Raw genomic sequence first — 16,391 nt, 5'->3', positions numbered from 1 at the left:
GCAAAATTAATTCTATGGTTGTTTTTGCAGCGTATAAACACCTTGACTGCTGTCTTTTGAGTCGCAGAAAAGCTGTTCAATGAATCATGAATGTCTAATTCAAGGTGCTGCAGTGTGGGTAGAGGTGATCACAGCTGGGCAGAAAAAAACCCCTGTAAGAAGCAGCATTAAAACAGCAAACAGCTATTTTAATTGCTGCATATGACCTCTCCCTGCCTCTTCACAAGCCACATTTTAGATTATTTTCTGAGGAGTAAAGTTCCAGCTGAGCAGGAAAAGCCATTAAGATAGAGTCAAATATCAAAGAGGTGTCAACCTTACTACAACAATTGCAAAAAATAATTAAAAGAACTAAACTTAAACTAGAGGTGGCCAGAGCGATCCAAATATCGATAGTATCGATACCAACACTAGTATTGGTATCAAATTGATACTAGGAAGTTCAGTATGCAGCCTGCTGAACTGTGTTAATTATATCTTTGGACCAAATAAACCTCAAACATGCGCTATGAAAATTGTGTTGTTTAGAGACCGTAAGGTTTACATTCCAGGTCTCCAAAATCCCAGTTTCAAAACACATGAAAAGCTGAAAGGTGTGTTTTGTTGTGTTAACTAATTATTGTGGACAGTAACAATCACAGTGATATAGTGGTGATTAAATTGTGTTCAGAATTTGCAAATTGAGAATTCATCTCATAAGTCATAGCACACTATACTCGCCCAATTAGCTGCCTGAATAACCTTGGCAACACTGGCCCTGTATTTTCTTGGTATTGGATCGATACCAAAATTTGTAGTGTGGCACAGCACCACTGTGAATGAGGGAAAGTATGAACATTGAATGTTTTTGTTGAAATGTCCAGGCAAGTATATACATGTTAAATGACAAGATATACGTGTTCAAGGAGCGTCAATTAACACACAACTTCAGGTCTTTTGATTTCTATATGATAATTCTTCATAATTAAACAATAAGAAGAAGTAGTCTGATGTTCTGTAACCATTTTGAAATACAATAGCACATTAAGTATCGGTTTCGGGTCAGTATCGTCGATACCACCCTGATTTTTACTTGGTATCGGATTGGACAGGAAATCAGTGGTATCGCACATCGCTAACTTAAACATTAATGAATCATTCATTTATCATTTTCAAAAGCAGTGATGAAGAGCCTGAATTGTCTTGAAGAAAATACAGTATGTGTGTAGCTTTTCAAAAACAAAACAAAGTGTTGGACATTTTATTCATTTTAACATTAAATTTCATTCATAGCTTTTCTTGGACCCTGTCCACGATGCTTGATGAGTATATCTATAAAATATCTATAATAAGCATAAAGTAAACACTATATCTGCTTATCTACTACTTCAATGTGGGAGAAGAGGTTTTTTCCATATAGCCTCACATTTTCAGTTTTTGAACTCCCTTAACATGAAAATATTCATTATTTTACACATATAAGGAACCTTTTTACTCCATTTTCATCAACACAAGGCCCTCTTGCAGAAGGGCTGGCCCACCCTTTGCTATACACAGAGACGATTTTAAGGAATTTTGACCCCAAGATGGAGCTTCAAACCATATTTGAGCCTTACTTGGCTGAGTTTAGGGGAAAAATACTGCTTTTTTAGGTTCTTGGTTCCCTCGGACAACTTTAATCACGTTGACTTTAACTCAAGTGCTTAAGACATCCGTGGGTGCTATAGGAGCACCTATAGGAGGTGCTTGGAAACCCACTGTTTTTGTGTGCACCATTGAACTTTCTATTTTCTTCCATGACTTTTATTTTTTGGATTTTAATCCTTAGTTAGGTGGAACTGAAAACTATCCACTTCTACTGAAAATTAAAAAGATAAGGTGACAGGTGACAGATGTAGGCTGGATGGTTAATCAAAATGTAATGTTAAAAAAGTATAACTGTTCGTGTCCCATACTATACTAGCAGCATGTCTCCTGGGAATCTTTTTAATGCCTGGAAAGAATTCTGTGACGTTTTATACAAACACTCATTTTACCAAGTGAATCAAATTTTGCTGATTCCCTGTTGTGACCAGAATCCAACAAGCAAAACACGGACAAAGAGTATGTTTACTTTACTTAAAACAGGAACAATTTACCCTTCCAAGAGTGTCCCTGTAAATACACATTAGTAATGCACATGAGATACAAAGTGAAAAGCAAAAACAACCAAAAATTATAAACTTAAAAGCTAAGGAGAATTTAAAAAACCTGAAAAAGTTGTAGTTTGGGGCCACAAACAGGAGCAGCAACATTCAGGTGTAACATCTGCAGACTGAAGTGACTTTACCAGCTCACCTGAAAGACCTTAAATCAGTTTAGTAACACCAGCACCTTAAAACTGGCACAGTTTGAGCAGCCTCAAGAACAGTCCCAAACTTATTCCTTCTAAACATGCTTGCTCTGTAATATGTGACACGGCAGGCAGGGGGCGACCTAACTCCGCTTTTTAATGGGCTGTTTCTTCATACACTGCAAAAAATACCAAATATTTTAACAGGCGATTTGACGTGTTTGGATTTGTCATCTGTGAACACTTCACGTGTATAAGCGTGACTCAGGGCACCTTCTTCTTCTTCCTGATGCAGTTCGTTTTACTTCATCTTTCCAAGCACATAAGTGACAGTCAGAGTCTGCCGTGTTTCATTTAAGTGGGCACAATGAGGTTTTTTAGATTTCAAATGTATTATAAACTGTATCGGAATTATCTTAAATCAGTGAAACATTAAAAATGACCTGAATAAAGGAAATAAACAGGTCACGCTGATTTATTGACACTGTAGGGCGCACTTCTTGCAGTGTGTGACGTGTGGGGGCCGAGCAGAGGGCTGCTCTGATTTAACTTGGAGTCATCTGGATGTGTGTTATCACTCTCCGAGAGACTGTCAGTGTAAGGATTGCGCAGCGCTGGAAAAGTCACTTTGGAAGTACCACGAGTTCACTAGCGGTGGATTTTTACGCATCGGAGACGCATGGCACAACCGGACTACCATGACAAGATGACGCATTTACCGACTCTGTGGCACTTGTGATTGAGAGCGAGAGCGAGAGAGAGAGAGAGAAGGAGAGAGAGTGAGGCAGACGGTTTGGTGTCAGGTTGCCACATCCGGCCGTGTCTTCTCTCCAAACAGTGCGCTCTCCGTTGCCGTGCGCTTTCTCTTTGAGACGAGAAATGGGATGCAGAGGCGCGCTGGGATGCTGCGTGCTCGCTGCACTGTCTTGCTGCCTCCTCCCCGGCTGCAGAGGCAACATAACCGTGGCCGTGATGCTCCCGGACAACCACCAGAAGTACCCGTGGGCTCTTCCGCGCGTCTTCCCGGCACTCCTCATGGCGCACGAGGACCTGCACGTCAAACACAAGCTTCTGCTTGACCGCTCCATCAACATCCTGAACTACAGCACGGAGGACCCCGCCGCGGGGTCGTGCGCCGAGAGCCGGGCGCAAGTAGTGGCCGTGGACGCCAAGCTATACATCCGCCCGGACGCCTTCTTCGGACCCGGGTGCGTGTACCCGCTTGCCTCCGTGGGGCGATTCGCATCCCACTGGAAAATCCCGCTAATCACCGCTGGTGGACCCGCGTACGGCTTCGACAAGCGGGAGGAGTACCGGACCATTGTGCGCAGCGGACCGTCCACCACAAAGCTGGGGGACTTCGCCAACGTCCTGCACACGCACTTTAACTGGACGTCCCGGGCAGTGGTGATATTCTACGACCGGCGGCAGGACGACCGGCCGCACTACTTCCTCTCTGAGGGGATTTACCTGAACCTGAAGGAGCAGATGAACATTACAGTGGGGGCCCACCCGTACCAGGAGGACTACAAGTACCACAAGGATGTCATTACTTTTATCAAGGAGAGCGGGAGAAGTAAGTTCATGCTGAGGGAGGTGTGATTAAAAGTTTGAAATCTGGGAAGTTAAAAAATGGGTATCTTACAAACCAACAGAAACAGCAGCTCTAAAGGAGTATGATTAAAAAAACCCAAAAGATTTATTTGTGTGTGTGTGTGTGTGTGTGTGTGTGTGTGTGTGTGTGTATCTTTTTTTCTGTGCATTTTTATCTTGAAGTAAAGCAGATCTCCAGCTGGATATTATAAAGATAATGTCAGTGGATGGAAAGCGAAATTTCCATCATACTGGATGATCTGCATGGGAAACAATTTGGTTAAGTTGCCTGCATGCAGATTTATTTCCCAATTGTTTGAGGGAGGGGAAAAAAAATCTATATTCGAAATGATTTAAGTGCATCAGACTGTTGTGGAAATACCTAGATGTCCACAATAGGCATTTTGCTTTTTCTCCCAGAATGAGGTCACAGTGAAGTTTTTTCCTAAGAAGATACAAACAGAAGTGGACTGGAATAGGTGCAGGGAAAGCCTGTTTACTCGGGAGTTATTACACAGGAATGTTTAGGCTGTGGGCAGTCTGCTGCTTTGGGTTTATTGCCTGGTGGAGGACCACCACCTGTGTTTTTTAAAGACACAGAGAGAGAGGGAAGTTGTGAGTAAACGTGTGTCCTTGCAGCCAAACAGTGCTGCTTGCTTTGTAATGAGAATATAAAGGAGGCTTACAATCAATTCAGCCTGGTCAATATTTGCTGTGCAGCCAGGTAAGTTAGGTTTATATCAATTATTTAAAAATCATGTGGAGATAAAGTTTCCAAAGAGAAAAAAAAAAAGCAAAGCTGTTTGAGGGTTTTGCACAGGGACCTGAAAACAGAGACTCCCAGTTCATGCAGTTCAAAATACTACATTACTGTGCAAAAGTCTAAAGCCACCCCCCCATTTGTTCACATTTAGCTGGGAAAATATGAAATTGGTGCACAAATTTATTGAAGCTTGTGCAAACTTACATATAAATACAGTATATAAATCAAAAAAGAGTTTGTATGAGTCTAACAAGCTTGAAAAATCAATATTTGGTGTGACCACATTTGTTCTTCAGCACAGCCTGAACTCTCTTAGGAAAGTTTTCTTCTAATTTCTTTAAGCAGTCTTGTTCTCCACGGCTTCACGAAGACAGTCAGAGCTCTTGGCTGCCTTTTGCTCCATTCTCCATCAAGATAATCTCACACTGCTTCAGTAATTTTGAGATCTGGGCTCTTGGTGAGGCCGATCCATGACTGATAGTGTTCCCTTGTGTGATTTTCTATCCAGTTATGCTTTTACTGCATTGAGAATCTGGCTGGCATCATTTCCATCCTGAAGAGAGCACGTTCCTGTGTTCATCCCGCCATCGAGCTTATCACAATCTCTAACATCCCTCAAACCACGATAGAGCCCCCACCGTGTTTTACAGATGGCTGTAGACACCCACTGTTGTACCTGTCTCCTGACTTCTTCCAAACATTTACCTGAACCAGAAATTTCACATTTGGGTACATCACTTCCTCATACCTGTTGCCACTTTTCACTTCAGTTCTTGTGTAATTTGATGTCCCTCAGTCTTTTCCCACCCTTATAAATGGCTTCTTGACAGCCAGCTGTCCTGAGATCCGTCCCTTAAGTTCTGTGTCTGGTCTTTGTTCTATTGCTATCTCATCTGTTTTAGATAGTGTTTCAGACGTGTCCTCAAAGCTTTTAAGGTCACACAGCATGCTGAGTATGCATATAGAAGTTCTTCAGGAATCAACTTGTTGGGCTCAAAATACTATGTTATGTCTCTTGAACTGTGTTATTATTCACATTTTTATTGCTTAAACTAAAGAAATGAGAACATTATGTGTTTTTTCAACAGGTTTCTGGTAATAAAGTACCCAACGAAGATTATACTTCTTTGCTAAGTTGTCTGTTGTGTGTAGACACAACACTGTTTCATCCCTTTAGTTAGGTACCTTTTTTAGTCCTGGAATGATTCGTAGGTCATGTTAAGTGGTTCACCAAATAATAACTTTTTTCTTTTTTCAAAATGGTCAGGTGAAGGACTGGATGGGAAATTAGTGAAAAAGCAGCCAAATGAAAACTTTGAAAACCTCTATCACACCTGGAGAACTGGTGCTCAAGATCGGGTTAAAAAAAACTGACAGAAAAGTCTGGCTATATGACTCGAGTCTTTTGCGCAGCACCTTATATAAAATATAAATGAACAACTGAAACTGTTTGCTAAAAGTCCAAACAAAACTGTAATCTAAATTTACTGGATTAATAGTTGAAATGAAGTAAACAGTAAAAACTGAAACTTCTAGCTAAGCTGATGATATGAAGAGCTGTTAAAACTACAAACCGTACATAAATGGTTGAAATAATAAGCTTACAAGTAGCAGCAGTATAGTAATAGTTGCTAGTAGTACTGGAATGGACCCCCCGCGACCCTGAAAAGGATAAGCGGAAGCGAATGGATGGATGGATGGATAGTACAGGAATGGTAAGTTGAAAGTCGTGCAGATACAGGTTTAAATGAGTTTGCTGAAAATGAAAAATGTTGAAGAGAGACGTATTTTGGAGTCCAGGGCTGTGGGTGTAGAGGAGATGGAAAAGGTTGGGGTCCACTCCACGTTTGATTAAATTATGGGGCATTATGAAACATGAAAGCACAGTTTTCCCCCAGTGGAAACAAACAGAAACAAACTGCAGCCAGTAGAAGAGCTGGAACAAGACGATACCAACAATGCCACGGTGTCAGCAGACCATTAGATAGCCTTAAAGCTTCAACCTTGAAATATTTTGTCCCACTGAAAAAAACCCCATTCATCTAGACGTCAGCAAATCATAATACCGCTATTTCTTTAAAGGTAGCAGAAGGAGGCCTTTAAATCTCTCACCACTCTTCTGTCCTTTACAAACTGGAAATATCATGAGTCCGATTTGATGATTACTGCTCTTGTGAAAATGCATTTGTGTGGTTGAATCTTCTGAGTCTTCTGAATGGTAAGGTTATCATTGGATCAGTTAACACTTTGTTCTTCACTTTAGATAAGATATTAGATCCTAATATCTTATCTAAATATTAAATCATATTAGAATTTCCAACTCTTATTTTTAAGACCCTCAACCCAGTTCTTCATCTGTACAGTCTCATTTGTATTGATACACGTCCGTGTACAAGAAATAAGTATTTTACACTTTTTAAGGGATGAAAGAATGCAAAGTTTGGAGGTTGGAGGGGTTTGGTGGTGGATGTAATCATTTCAATCATATAATAAAATTTTTGCTTGATGCATAAAGTTAAAAGATTAAAACTAATAAAACAAGTTTAGTTTTAAAAAGGGACTTTTCCATTTGATTACATTCTGTATGATGGATTATGTAGAAAAAGTACACAGCAAATCCAGCATGTCCAAATTAACACTGTCGGATTTGATTTCAACACTATTAAAGTGTCTATATGGGTCCACACCAGAGAGTGTTAATTTAACTCTTTTTGGAGAGTTGGTACGTTAACTCTGATTTAGTGTTAAACACCAAATCTGTCTGGAGTTGATAATTTAACACTGGGTGTTAAGAGTTTATATATTAACTCTCAAAGAGTATTTTAGTTTAACTACGTAAGAGTTATCTTCTAATTCATTCTAAAAAGCAGGAATTTTACTGTTCTGAACTTCTAGAAATTTCTTTTGGAAATAAACATTTACTAAAAAGATGCAATGGTTTTTGAAAAACATTTATTCTGAACTGTGCACCACAATTTCAAAACATTTTCTGAAAGATGTAACAGTATACATGTTCTCACTTTCATTAGAATTTTGTTTATCAAAAGGTCTGACATGGTAAATGCAAATAACAGCATTCTCATCACTTATTTCTTCAATACAATATGCATGTCCTTCATTCATCCCTTTGTGGAACTTCAACGCACTTCTGCTCTCCCTCATATTCCATCTTCACAAGCATATCCTGTGCGGAGATTGAATAAAAATTAGTTGACACTAATTAATGGCACAAATAATCCAGTAAACAATTGCAGCACAGTAAAAAAAAAAAGGAATCCTCTTTGAGCCATTACTTGTGTAAAGTATTTTCCCAAAAGACAAAGACACAGGCAACAGGTAATACTGAACTAAATGTAAAACCTCAACCTTTTTCATTTTTACCCAAACCGTGTGCACAAAACTCTGGAGGGATCTATGCTAACGTAGAATCCAGTCAGGACGTCTGCTACTGCTGTTTGCTCGTTTTTTTTTTATGGGCGATCGTTTTCAGGCTTCAAGTAGCACCATTATACCAACATTTCACATTCTAGACATTGTTTTAGGTGTATTTGACCAAAAGTTTGACTGAAAATTCACATGCAAGCTTTTTTTCAAGGCTGTGGTATTTGCCCGCAAACAATACCTTTCAGCTAGCTAAAACAGAATATTATGCTATCACCGAGCAACATGGCTAATGCCTTCCACACAGCTTTGTCTCAACTCCAAAGAGCCACAGAAGTAAAAGCTCATAATAATAATTGAAACAATCTTTGAAAAAATGACTTACCAAGCATGGCAAACAACTCAAATATGTAGAGCAAAATGTTCTGAAACGGCTTCACTTCAGCTTCGATTGGAGCCGTGCTGGGGGCGGAGTCTGTGAATTTACTCTGTTGGTGTCATAGCCCCTCTAGGAGTTCAGAGTTAAGAGGTCAAGAGTTAATGTTTCCATTGTAACACCTCCAGATTTGACATAGAAACACTAATTTTTAACACTCGATTTTAACTACTATCATTTTACGCCTCAGAGTTACATTAAAAGAATGTGACTCTGCTTAGAGTAAAATTAACTCAACTTTTGCAAGAAGACTATTAACACCAAAACATTTAACACTTTTGAATTTGCTGTGTAGAATTGGGCTGAAAGATCTATCGCTTTATCACCTATTCAGGTTGTAAATCGTGTTTTTAAAAAGTAACTAAGTAATTAATTACTTTTGAAAATAAGTAATCAGTAAAGTAAGGGGATTATGTTTTTGGGGAAGTAATCAGTAATTAGTTACTGATTACTTTTTTCAAGTAACTTGACCAACACTGGTCACGACGGCATTAAGACGGAGTCAGTGTGCTAATGACAATTATGTGTTTGTGACAATATGGAAATTAACTGTAATAAATTGGCAAAAAAATCACAAATCTTTTGCAGAAATTCACATTAAACAGAATTTTACATAATTATTTGGAAAATGACATAGGTACTTGACAACATCTCTTTTATCTACCATATAAGAAACACAAATTTACTGCAGAGTGTTGGAAATCTGTCTGTTTATAACTTAGATGTCAGTTATTTCCAGATTTGTGCCAAAGTGTCTGAAAATGATTGTGGTCAGACTGAGTCTGTTTACAGACATGTTGTCCCCTCCATGAGGTAACCTGTGCATTTGCTTTGAAATTGGTAGCCCAGGATGATTGAGGGTGTTGCACTCTTAACCTCTGGGTGACCAGTTAGTTGCTGCAACTACTTGCAGTTGGTTGCTGAAAGCAAACATTTCCATTCCATCACAGAGCAACCAATGATTGCTCTGTTGTCAAGCTCTTACTGTGACGTGACTGAGCCACTCGGTTTAAGCATTTCAGACTCTTTGATTGGCTTCAGGAAATCAAAGCTGCTTTGTAAAAAGTACAATTTGGTGTAAGGCATTAAAGACTCCCTGGTTTGCCTTAAGTAGTGCTGTTTGGTATGACTATTACTATTATTTGTATTTTTAATGCATAATGGGGCCTTTACTGTACATAGGCTTACAACGGCTCATTCTTCTCTCAAGTACACATAAATATAAAGCACTTAGATGTCCAGAATAAAAAGGAAAAAACATACACAGAGTCGAAACAATAAAAAAAAACCCATAAAATAGAGCATATTGTCTGTTTCTGAATATATTTAAAAATCATAGCACACATGAAATTTAGACTGCAATACTGGTATGTCCAATATACCACCCGGTGCGAGGTGTAGACAAAGAAACCGACTTGGTTAGGTTTAGAATTTGTTTTGATGATTTGGTTAATGCTCATTTAAAAGCAGTTTTCTTGGCTGCCAGTCTCAAAATATGCCTCCTACATTGGTTAAAAAGTAATTTTCATTGTCAAGAAGAAAAACAAAATCATATCCAAGAATACAAACAAATATGTGACTTTTTCTTGACTGTTGCACAGTTTGTAATATGAAGGGTTTGACGTTGAGTGAAGTGCGTTCCATGCGGTCCTTATATTAGGTCTTCAGGAATGTATCCTCATAGTGCTAGTGTATATTTGCAAATTATTCATCTCTCTATAATCGCAGGAACATTTGGACAGAATCACTTTTGGATTAACTCAACAAGTCAGAGCAAAATCTGCTTCAAGCAGTAAATCCTTGATTATTATGGTTTCTGGCACGGGCAAACAAGCTTTAAACATCTTAATCTGTTGTTACAGTAACAGCGTCAACAAATAGGGGGATAAACACAGTGTAAAGGTAGTTCAAGCAGGGAAAGGAGGAGAAACGTGCTGGCAGCTGAAACCCCCACGCACACACCCCAAATAAATTGTGGAGCTGCCACAGTGAGCTGGAGGTCAGAGGAGCTAATGGTTTTGTCAGGGCTTGTTGTGGCTCAGCACTCATTTTTGTCCCGGCAGATATCCTCCGGGCTGTCAGCTTGGACTGCAGACTGGGTTCAAAAAGCAAAGGCTGAGACGAGAAAGAAAATGTAGGCTTTTAATGTGAAGCCTTATATCACTGGAGGTTTAATAGCTTACCAAGTTACTGCATGCTATTTGAAGCTACAAAAAAAAAAACCCTTTCACCTGTTCCACTATGACGTCCAATTTCCCCAAAATTCCTGATTTTAATATCCAAAAAATTTAGATGGGGGAAGTAATCCAAGAAGTGGTGGTATGTTTCTGTTAAGAAGGACATTTTATTCTTTGTTAGAGTATATTTTGCATCATTGAAATACAAGCACATAAAATACACTGCCTGGCCAAAAAAAAAAAAACAAGCCACCACCAAATCAAAGGTCACACACTCTAATATTTTGTTGGATCACCTTTAGCTTTGGTTATGGCACACATTATCTGTGGCATTGTTTTGATACGCTTCTGCAATGTCACAAGATTTATTTCCATCCAGTGTTGCATTAATTTTTCACCAAGAACTTACGTTGATGATGGTAGAGTCTGACTGATGCGCAAGGCCTTCTCCAGCACATCCCAAAAATGATCAATGGGGTTGAGGTTTGGACTCTGTGGTGACCAATCCATGTGTGAAAAAGATGTCTCATGCTCCCAGAACCACTCTTTCACAATTTGAGCCCGATGAATTCTGGTATTGTCATCTTGGAATATGCCCATGCCATCAGGGAAGAAAAAAACCCATTGATGGAATAACCTGGTTATTCAGTATAGTCAGGTGGTCAGCTGACCTCATTCTTGGAGCACATACTGGCTTGTACAGTAGGCACTAGGCATGATGGGTGCATCACTTCATCTTGCCTCTCTTCTTACCTTGATGTGTGTATCTGGTGATGTGCAGCTCCTGAGAAGGTTTGTCTATTTGGAAAAACAGGCTGAAGGTGCCAGTTTGTTGTGGAAGAGCTTAAAGAAATGCATGGATGAGTGGTGTCACAGTGGCTATGTCCATCTTTTGTACTGGTATATGGTCAAAGACTAGTTCAAGAAGCCGGAAACCAGGTTTTTATGCATTTAAGTTGATTAGTTAAGTATATAAATCTAAGTTCATGTATTTAAGTTTATAAGACAATGATGTCATGAGTGCCAGTGTTCAATATAGGTCAGGCTCAACAAAATATGACTGACCAGACTCCTACACAGACAAGTCACAGCCATCCCATTTTCAATCCCATTTCAGTTTATAGGTGTGTAACGTCACCACCCAGTAGACTATAACTGACCACAAATCTTAGAGGAGGAAAATATTTTTAACTTTTGTAAAGGAAAATCTTTTGTTTGACTGTTGGCCATATTTTAAAAAACAAAACTGATTTAAGAGATTTCTTTTCCTTAAACCTGCAGATTAGTTGGAAATTAAATGAATTATGGAGGACCTCTTTTAGATGACTGATTAGCATAGAATAAAATACTTTGCTAGTTTGTTTTAGGATTAGGCTTTCTTTTTAGTGAAGGTTTGTTCTGTGGGGGAAACAGAGGAAACGGGAGAAGCCTTCACACTAAAATATGACATCAGCTTTGGATTTAAATTCAAGCAATCACTCAGTGAGTGCACATATGGATAAATGAGATTAGTATTTGGACTTATTTTAAGGTTACAGGAAACATATACAGTGCATAGTCAGCCCAGTCTAAATACTGCCATTTTGTTAAAGCTTCTGCTCCCCTTTGGTGTCTTCAAATTAAGCCCAAGGTAACTCTTGGTGTCTGTGGGAAATATAAGATGGGTCTTGAGAACGACACTGGTAAATAAGCTCTCAGCGTAACATTTAAACACACGGTGGAATGCCTGTTTTTGTTTTTCAATGTGCAGACTTGATGTTGTTGAGGAGCATATTTTAACCCAAACCACAATCTTTTCCATGGAGGTTTGAGTGCCAGTGGGTAAACACAATTATTTTTACAGAGAAGGAATCACAGTGAAAAGATGAGCCAGATATACAAGTTTCTCTTTACTAACCATCTACTCCACATACTTATAGGACCTTTTAAAATGTACCCAAAATGCACTTTTGAACATTTACTCCAGTAAATTAAAATTCTTCCTGTTAAAAGGGAGTTTTTCCTTCTCACTGTCGCCAAAGCGCTTGCTCATATGGGTTCACATGATTGTTGAGTTTTTCTCAGTATGTATTATTGTAGGGTCTACCCTATAATATAAAGTGCCTTGAGGTGACAGTTGTTGTGATTTTGTTGCTGTATAAATAAAACTGAATTGAATTGAATAGCTCTTTACATCAGGATAGCTGTCTTTTGGTTTGCGCAGATTGTCAGCATTATGACCTTTGAGAAGAACCATTAGCATAGTGGCTTGTTACTCTGTTTATCTGGGTATTGGTAAACTGAAAAACATTTAACTTCAGTGCACTGAGGCTTGTCAGGGAGTGTATTTAGTTAAAGGGTTTGTTCAACCAAGTCAGCAATAGAAGAAAGATTGAAAGAAAACACGAATCAATAAATTAAAAGCTATGGCAGTTTCACAAACTGCCGTGTTAAAAATAAAGTAGAAATAGTAAAAAAAGAAAAACCAAACAAACATACATTTTCTTGAGATAAATGCTGCGCTTTACTCCTAGCTTTACTAGCTTCTGCTATTCCTCTGTGATTTGGAAGGTTTTGGACCACTTTTTTAGATCTAGCACAGTGTCTAAACACTGAATATATTCCAGCTCCCATCACATTTCCCACTCGTCTTGATGCTTTTTACTCTGTTAATGGCACACAAGAGGGAAATTTTCAGCAATCACATCAGGCCCTGATGTGGGTTTTTTTTCTTTTTCAAGTACATATGCAAGTGATTTTCAGCTCTGATCGAGGGATGAAAAGCGTGTCTCTTCACAATGAAGCTCAGGTAGTGCCTCGGTTTAATTACAGAAATCCTGTTTCCCGTGAAAACATCTTCAACCGTTGCAGGTTTGGTGAGCTGCATGTTGCTTTACAGTTTTCTGTGTAAAGAAAGGCTAGAGGCTGTGCTACAAGTCATTTATTTGACAAGAGCCTTTCATAAAGATCAGAAGATGAATAAACAAAGAGCTGGAGAGGGTAATCCCACCTTAAAAAGATTCATCTGCAAGACAAACATGGCACATGTTAGAAAATCCTGCATAATCCAGGCAACAAAAACACTGAGTGCAATTCTTGGCTTTCTTTCTGTTCATGCATTTGCATGTGATTACCTATGAAGCAACCAAAACAGTGAAATAGCCCTGAAACAGACTGAAACAAAACATAGTGTGATTTAGAATCTAAGTCAATAAAGTCATATGTTATAATTTCTCTTATTTTGTTGCAAGAGGTATAAAAATGCAAGAGGTTTCTATAACTGACATCTACATAGTGGTGGATCTTTCATATTTTAACTTTTTAAACTCCTTTTTAGAGACATATACACACTACAGAGCTACGATAAACCTGCAGTAAAATATAAGAATTTAAAATAAATAAAAATATAATAGTATGCACAGCAGTCTTGTGCTGTCTTTTATAAATCCCCGACATAAAATGGTTTGTTATGGATCCAGAAATAACAGCTGTATGACATTACACCTTTCAGTGAGCAAAGAAAACAACAGAACATCATCTCAAATTACGACTCACTGAAGTCTTAATCAGCAACCCGTTGCCTGTTTATGAAATACACCTAAACTAATGCAGTCAAATTACAACACACAATAATTGTCGGGGTTTCAGTTTGTGGTGCTGTTGAACAGTTTTCAGCCTTATCTGTTATTTTGTATTATTTAGATTGAAACATAAACCAAACATTACAGGTTTCATAATTTAGGTAGGAAAACCGGATACGGTAATTTAATGAGATAAAATGGATCGCAGGACAACTGTAATAAGGGTAGAAAAAAATGGGGGATGTTTTTTGGTGAAGATGAAGTCAGCACTCAACTAACAAAACACTGGTTGATAACAAGCTGCACATGCTAAGCTGGAGTCCACTTCCCCATCGACTCCCAGACATCGGCTTCTGCGGTTGGGTCTGAAATTCATGCCTTACACCGTGGTTATGTCAGAATTATACCTAAAAACAGAAAATCACTTATTATTGATCTTCGAGCAATATAGTTTTAAAAATAACATAAAGACGTAGTTGTTAAATGTGATGTTACTCGTGCAGCAGGTGGAGCCGCTCTGCTGGACAAACTATGCATTTACACAATTTTGCTTATATTCGCCTTGCAGAAGTGATTTGGTCAAATGAAGATCATGTTAAGGTTCAAAATATTGGGGATGGAGACAAGAGAAAAACCACAATAACAACACTGGTCCGGTCGGGTTGAGTCAAACGATGATTTAATGATCACACACGTGGGAGATGGACACTGTATGCAGACAGCCTCAAAATCTCAAAATGGTGGAGCATTGCTCAAACTTTTATAGCCTCTGGTGCCTCCACCTTATCATACAAAGCCTAAACATTCACATGCTTTCTCTCACACAGCGCCTAAGCTACGACCTTGGCTCCCTGTTTATCTGCTCCTGCTGAAATGGGGCAGAAAACTCCAGCATGTTCTGTTCTCTTCTACTCAGACAAATTAGATTTCTTATAACTCAGCAGTATAATGCATCATAAAACAATATCATTCATTCACAACAAGTCAGCAGTTTAATGTAATGCAAATCAGTTTAACTAATGCAATAGTTATCAGCTTCTTCTAATTCAGGAGAATAATGCAAACTAAAACTACATAATAATTCACAATCTTTAATTAGGGGTATAACATGGCATAAAATAATATTATAATCTAACAATCACAAAATAAAATACTAAAGAAAAATTTAATGCATTTTATTCTGATTTAAGTTTCACATAGTTTATAGTTTTCACAACTTTATTAAGCAGATTGCATTCCCAAATTTGACCATAAAAAGACTTAAATTAAGGACATTTTCCCTGTATTTTAATTTTTTTCTAGTTAGTTTGTTCAGTTATTTTTCTTTGCTAAACCTTACTTTTTAAAAATTGTATTTCAGTTAACTAAAATGTTTCCCCAAATGTAGTTGTAGTTTCTATTTTAGTTAGTAACATTCACCTCCTGACTTATAAATTAACACAATCATTATTGTAGCATTTAAAGATATATATAGAATGGAGATGTTGGTTCCCTTTTTTAAAGCTCTTTTAAAGCACTTTTTTAAAGTGAAATTTAAAACAACGTATATTAACATTGGGTAGCAGACACAGCAGCTGCTCTCATTAAAGCACTAATATGTCTAGTCTTTAAGGATCCATCACATCATGTTTTAATAACGAAGAGTAGAAAAAGACTAAATGATGAAATATCCCATGTTTTTGTATAATATTACATTTGTCGTTTCCTGTGAAAACTTTGCTATGTGATGTGAATTTTATGAGTCACATGGACACTACAGCATAAGTATATTTAATAGCTAATTCTGAAAGTTACCAAAATTAATTATAGTCATACAAATCATTACATAATGTATCATTAACAAGTGTTAACTGTGCTCTCAATAATTGTGGCATTATGCTCAGTTTCTGCATATTATTCTTAAGACTGAAACACCATAAACATCACATTTTCTGTGTTTTCCTAAAGAGACGTTTTTTGCTTTAAGCCTATTTTTAAAATGAGCATCATTATCTTGAAACAGCGTTGTTTGGAGAGTAAAGCGAATAGGAAGGAGTTCGTACGAACACCCGCCACAAATACATGCGTTACTGTATGTGTTATTTCAGTAAGAGAAAATACTGACAATTGTTTGTGTTTAGATCTGGGTCAGTGTCAAAATATGTGCATGAACAAAACAGAATGCAGCAGG

General features: G+C 38.1%; 1 protein-coding gene across 1 annotated transcript in view; it reads left to right on the top strand.

The window, feature by feature from the left end:
• The first annotated feature begins 2,871 nt into the window (after window positions 1-2,871).
• npr2 (natriuretic peptide receptor 2) overlaps window positions 2,872-16,391 on the top strand; it is a 93,496-nt gene continuing 79,976 nt past the window's right edge. Inside the window, exon 1 of the mRNA XM_085279022.1 lies at window positions 2,872-3,887. Coding sequence (XP_085135148.1) covers window positions 3,191-3,887 — 697 coding nt within the window. The 5' untranslated portion in view covers window positions 2,872-3,190. The remainder of the gene's footprint in view (window positions 3,888-16,391) is intronic.

The sequence above is a fragment of the Mchenga conophoros genome, linkage group LG7 (genome assembly GCF_057382185.1).
Source record: "Mchenga conophoros isolate Kocher_MC1m ecotype Shallow Benthic linkage group LG7, M_conophoros_male_GT1.1, whole genome shotgun sequence".
In the NCBI taxonomy this organism is placed as follows: domain Eukaryota; kingdom Metazoa; phylum Chordata; class Actinopteri; order Cichliformes; family Cichlidae; genus Mchenga; species Mchenga conophoros.
Note: the sequence above shows the minus strand (reverse complement) of the source record. Positions and strands in the feature narration are given on the sequence as shown.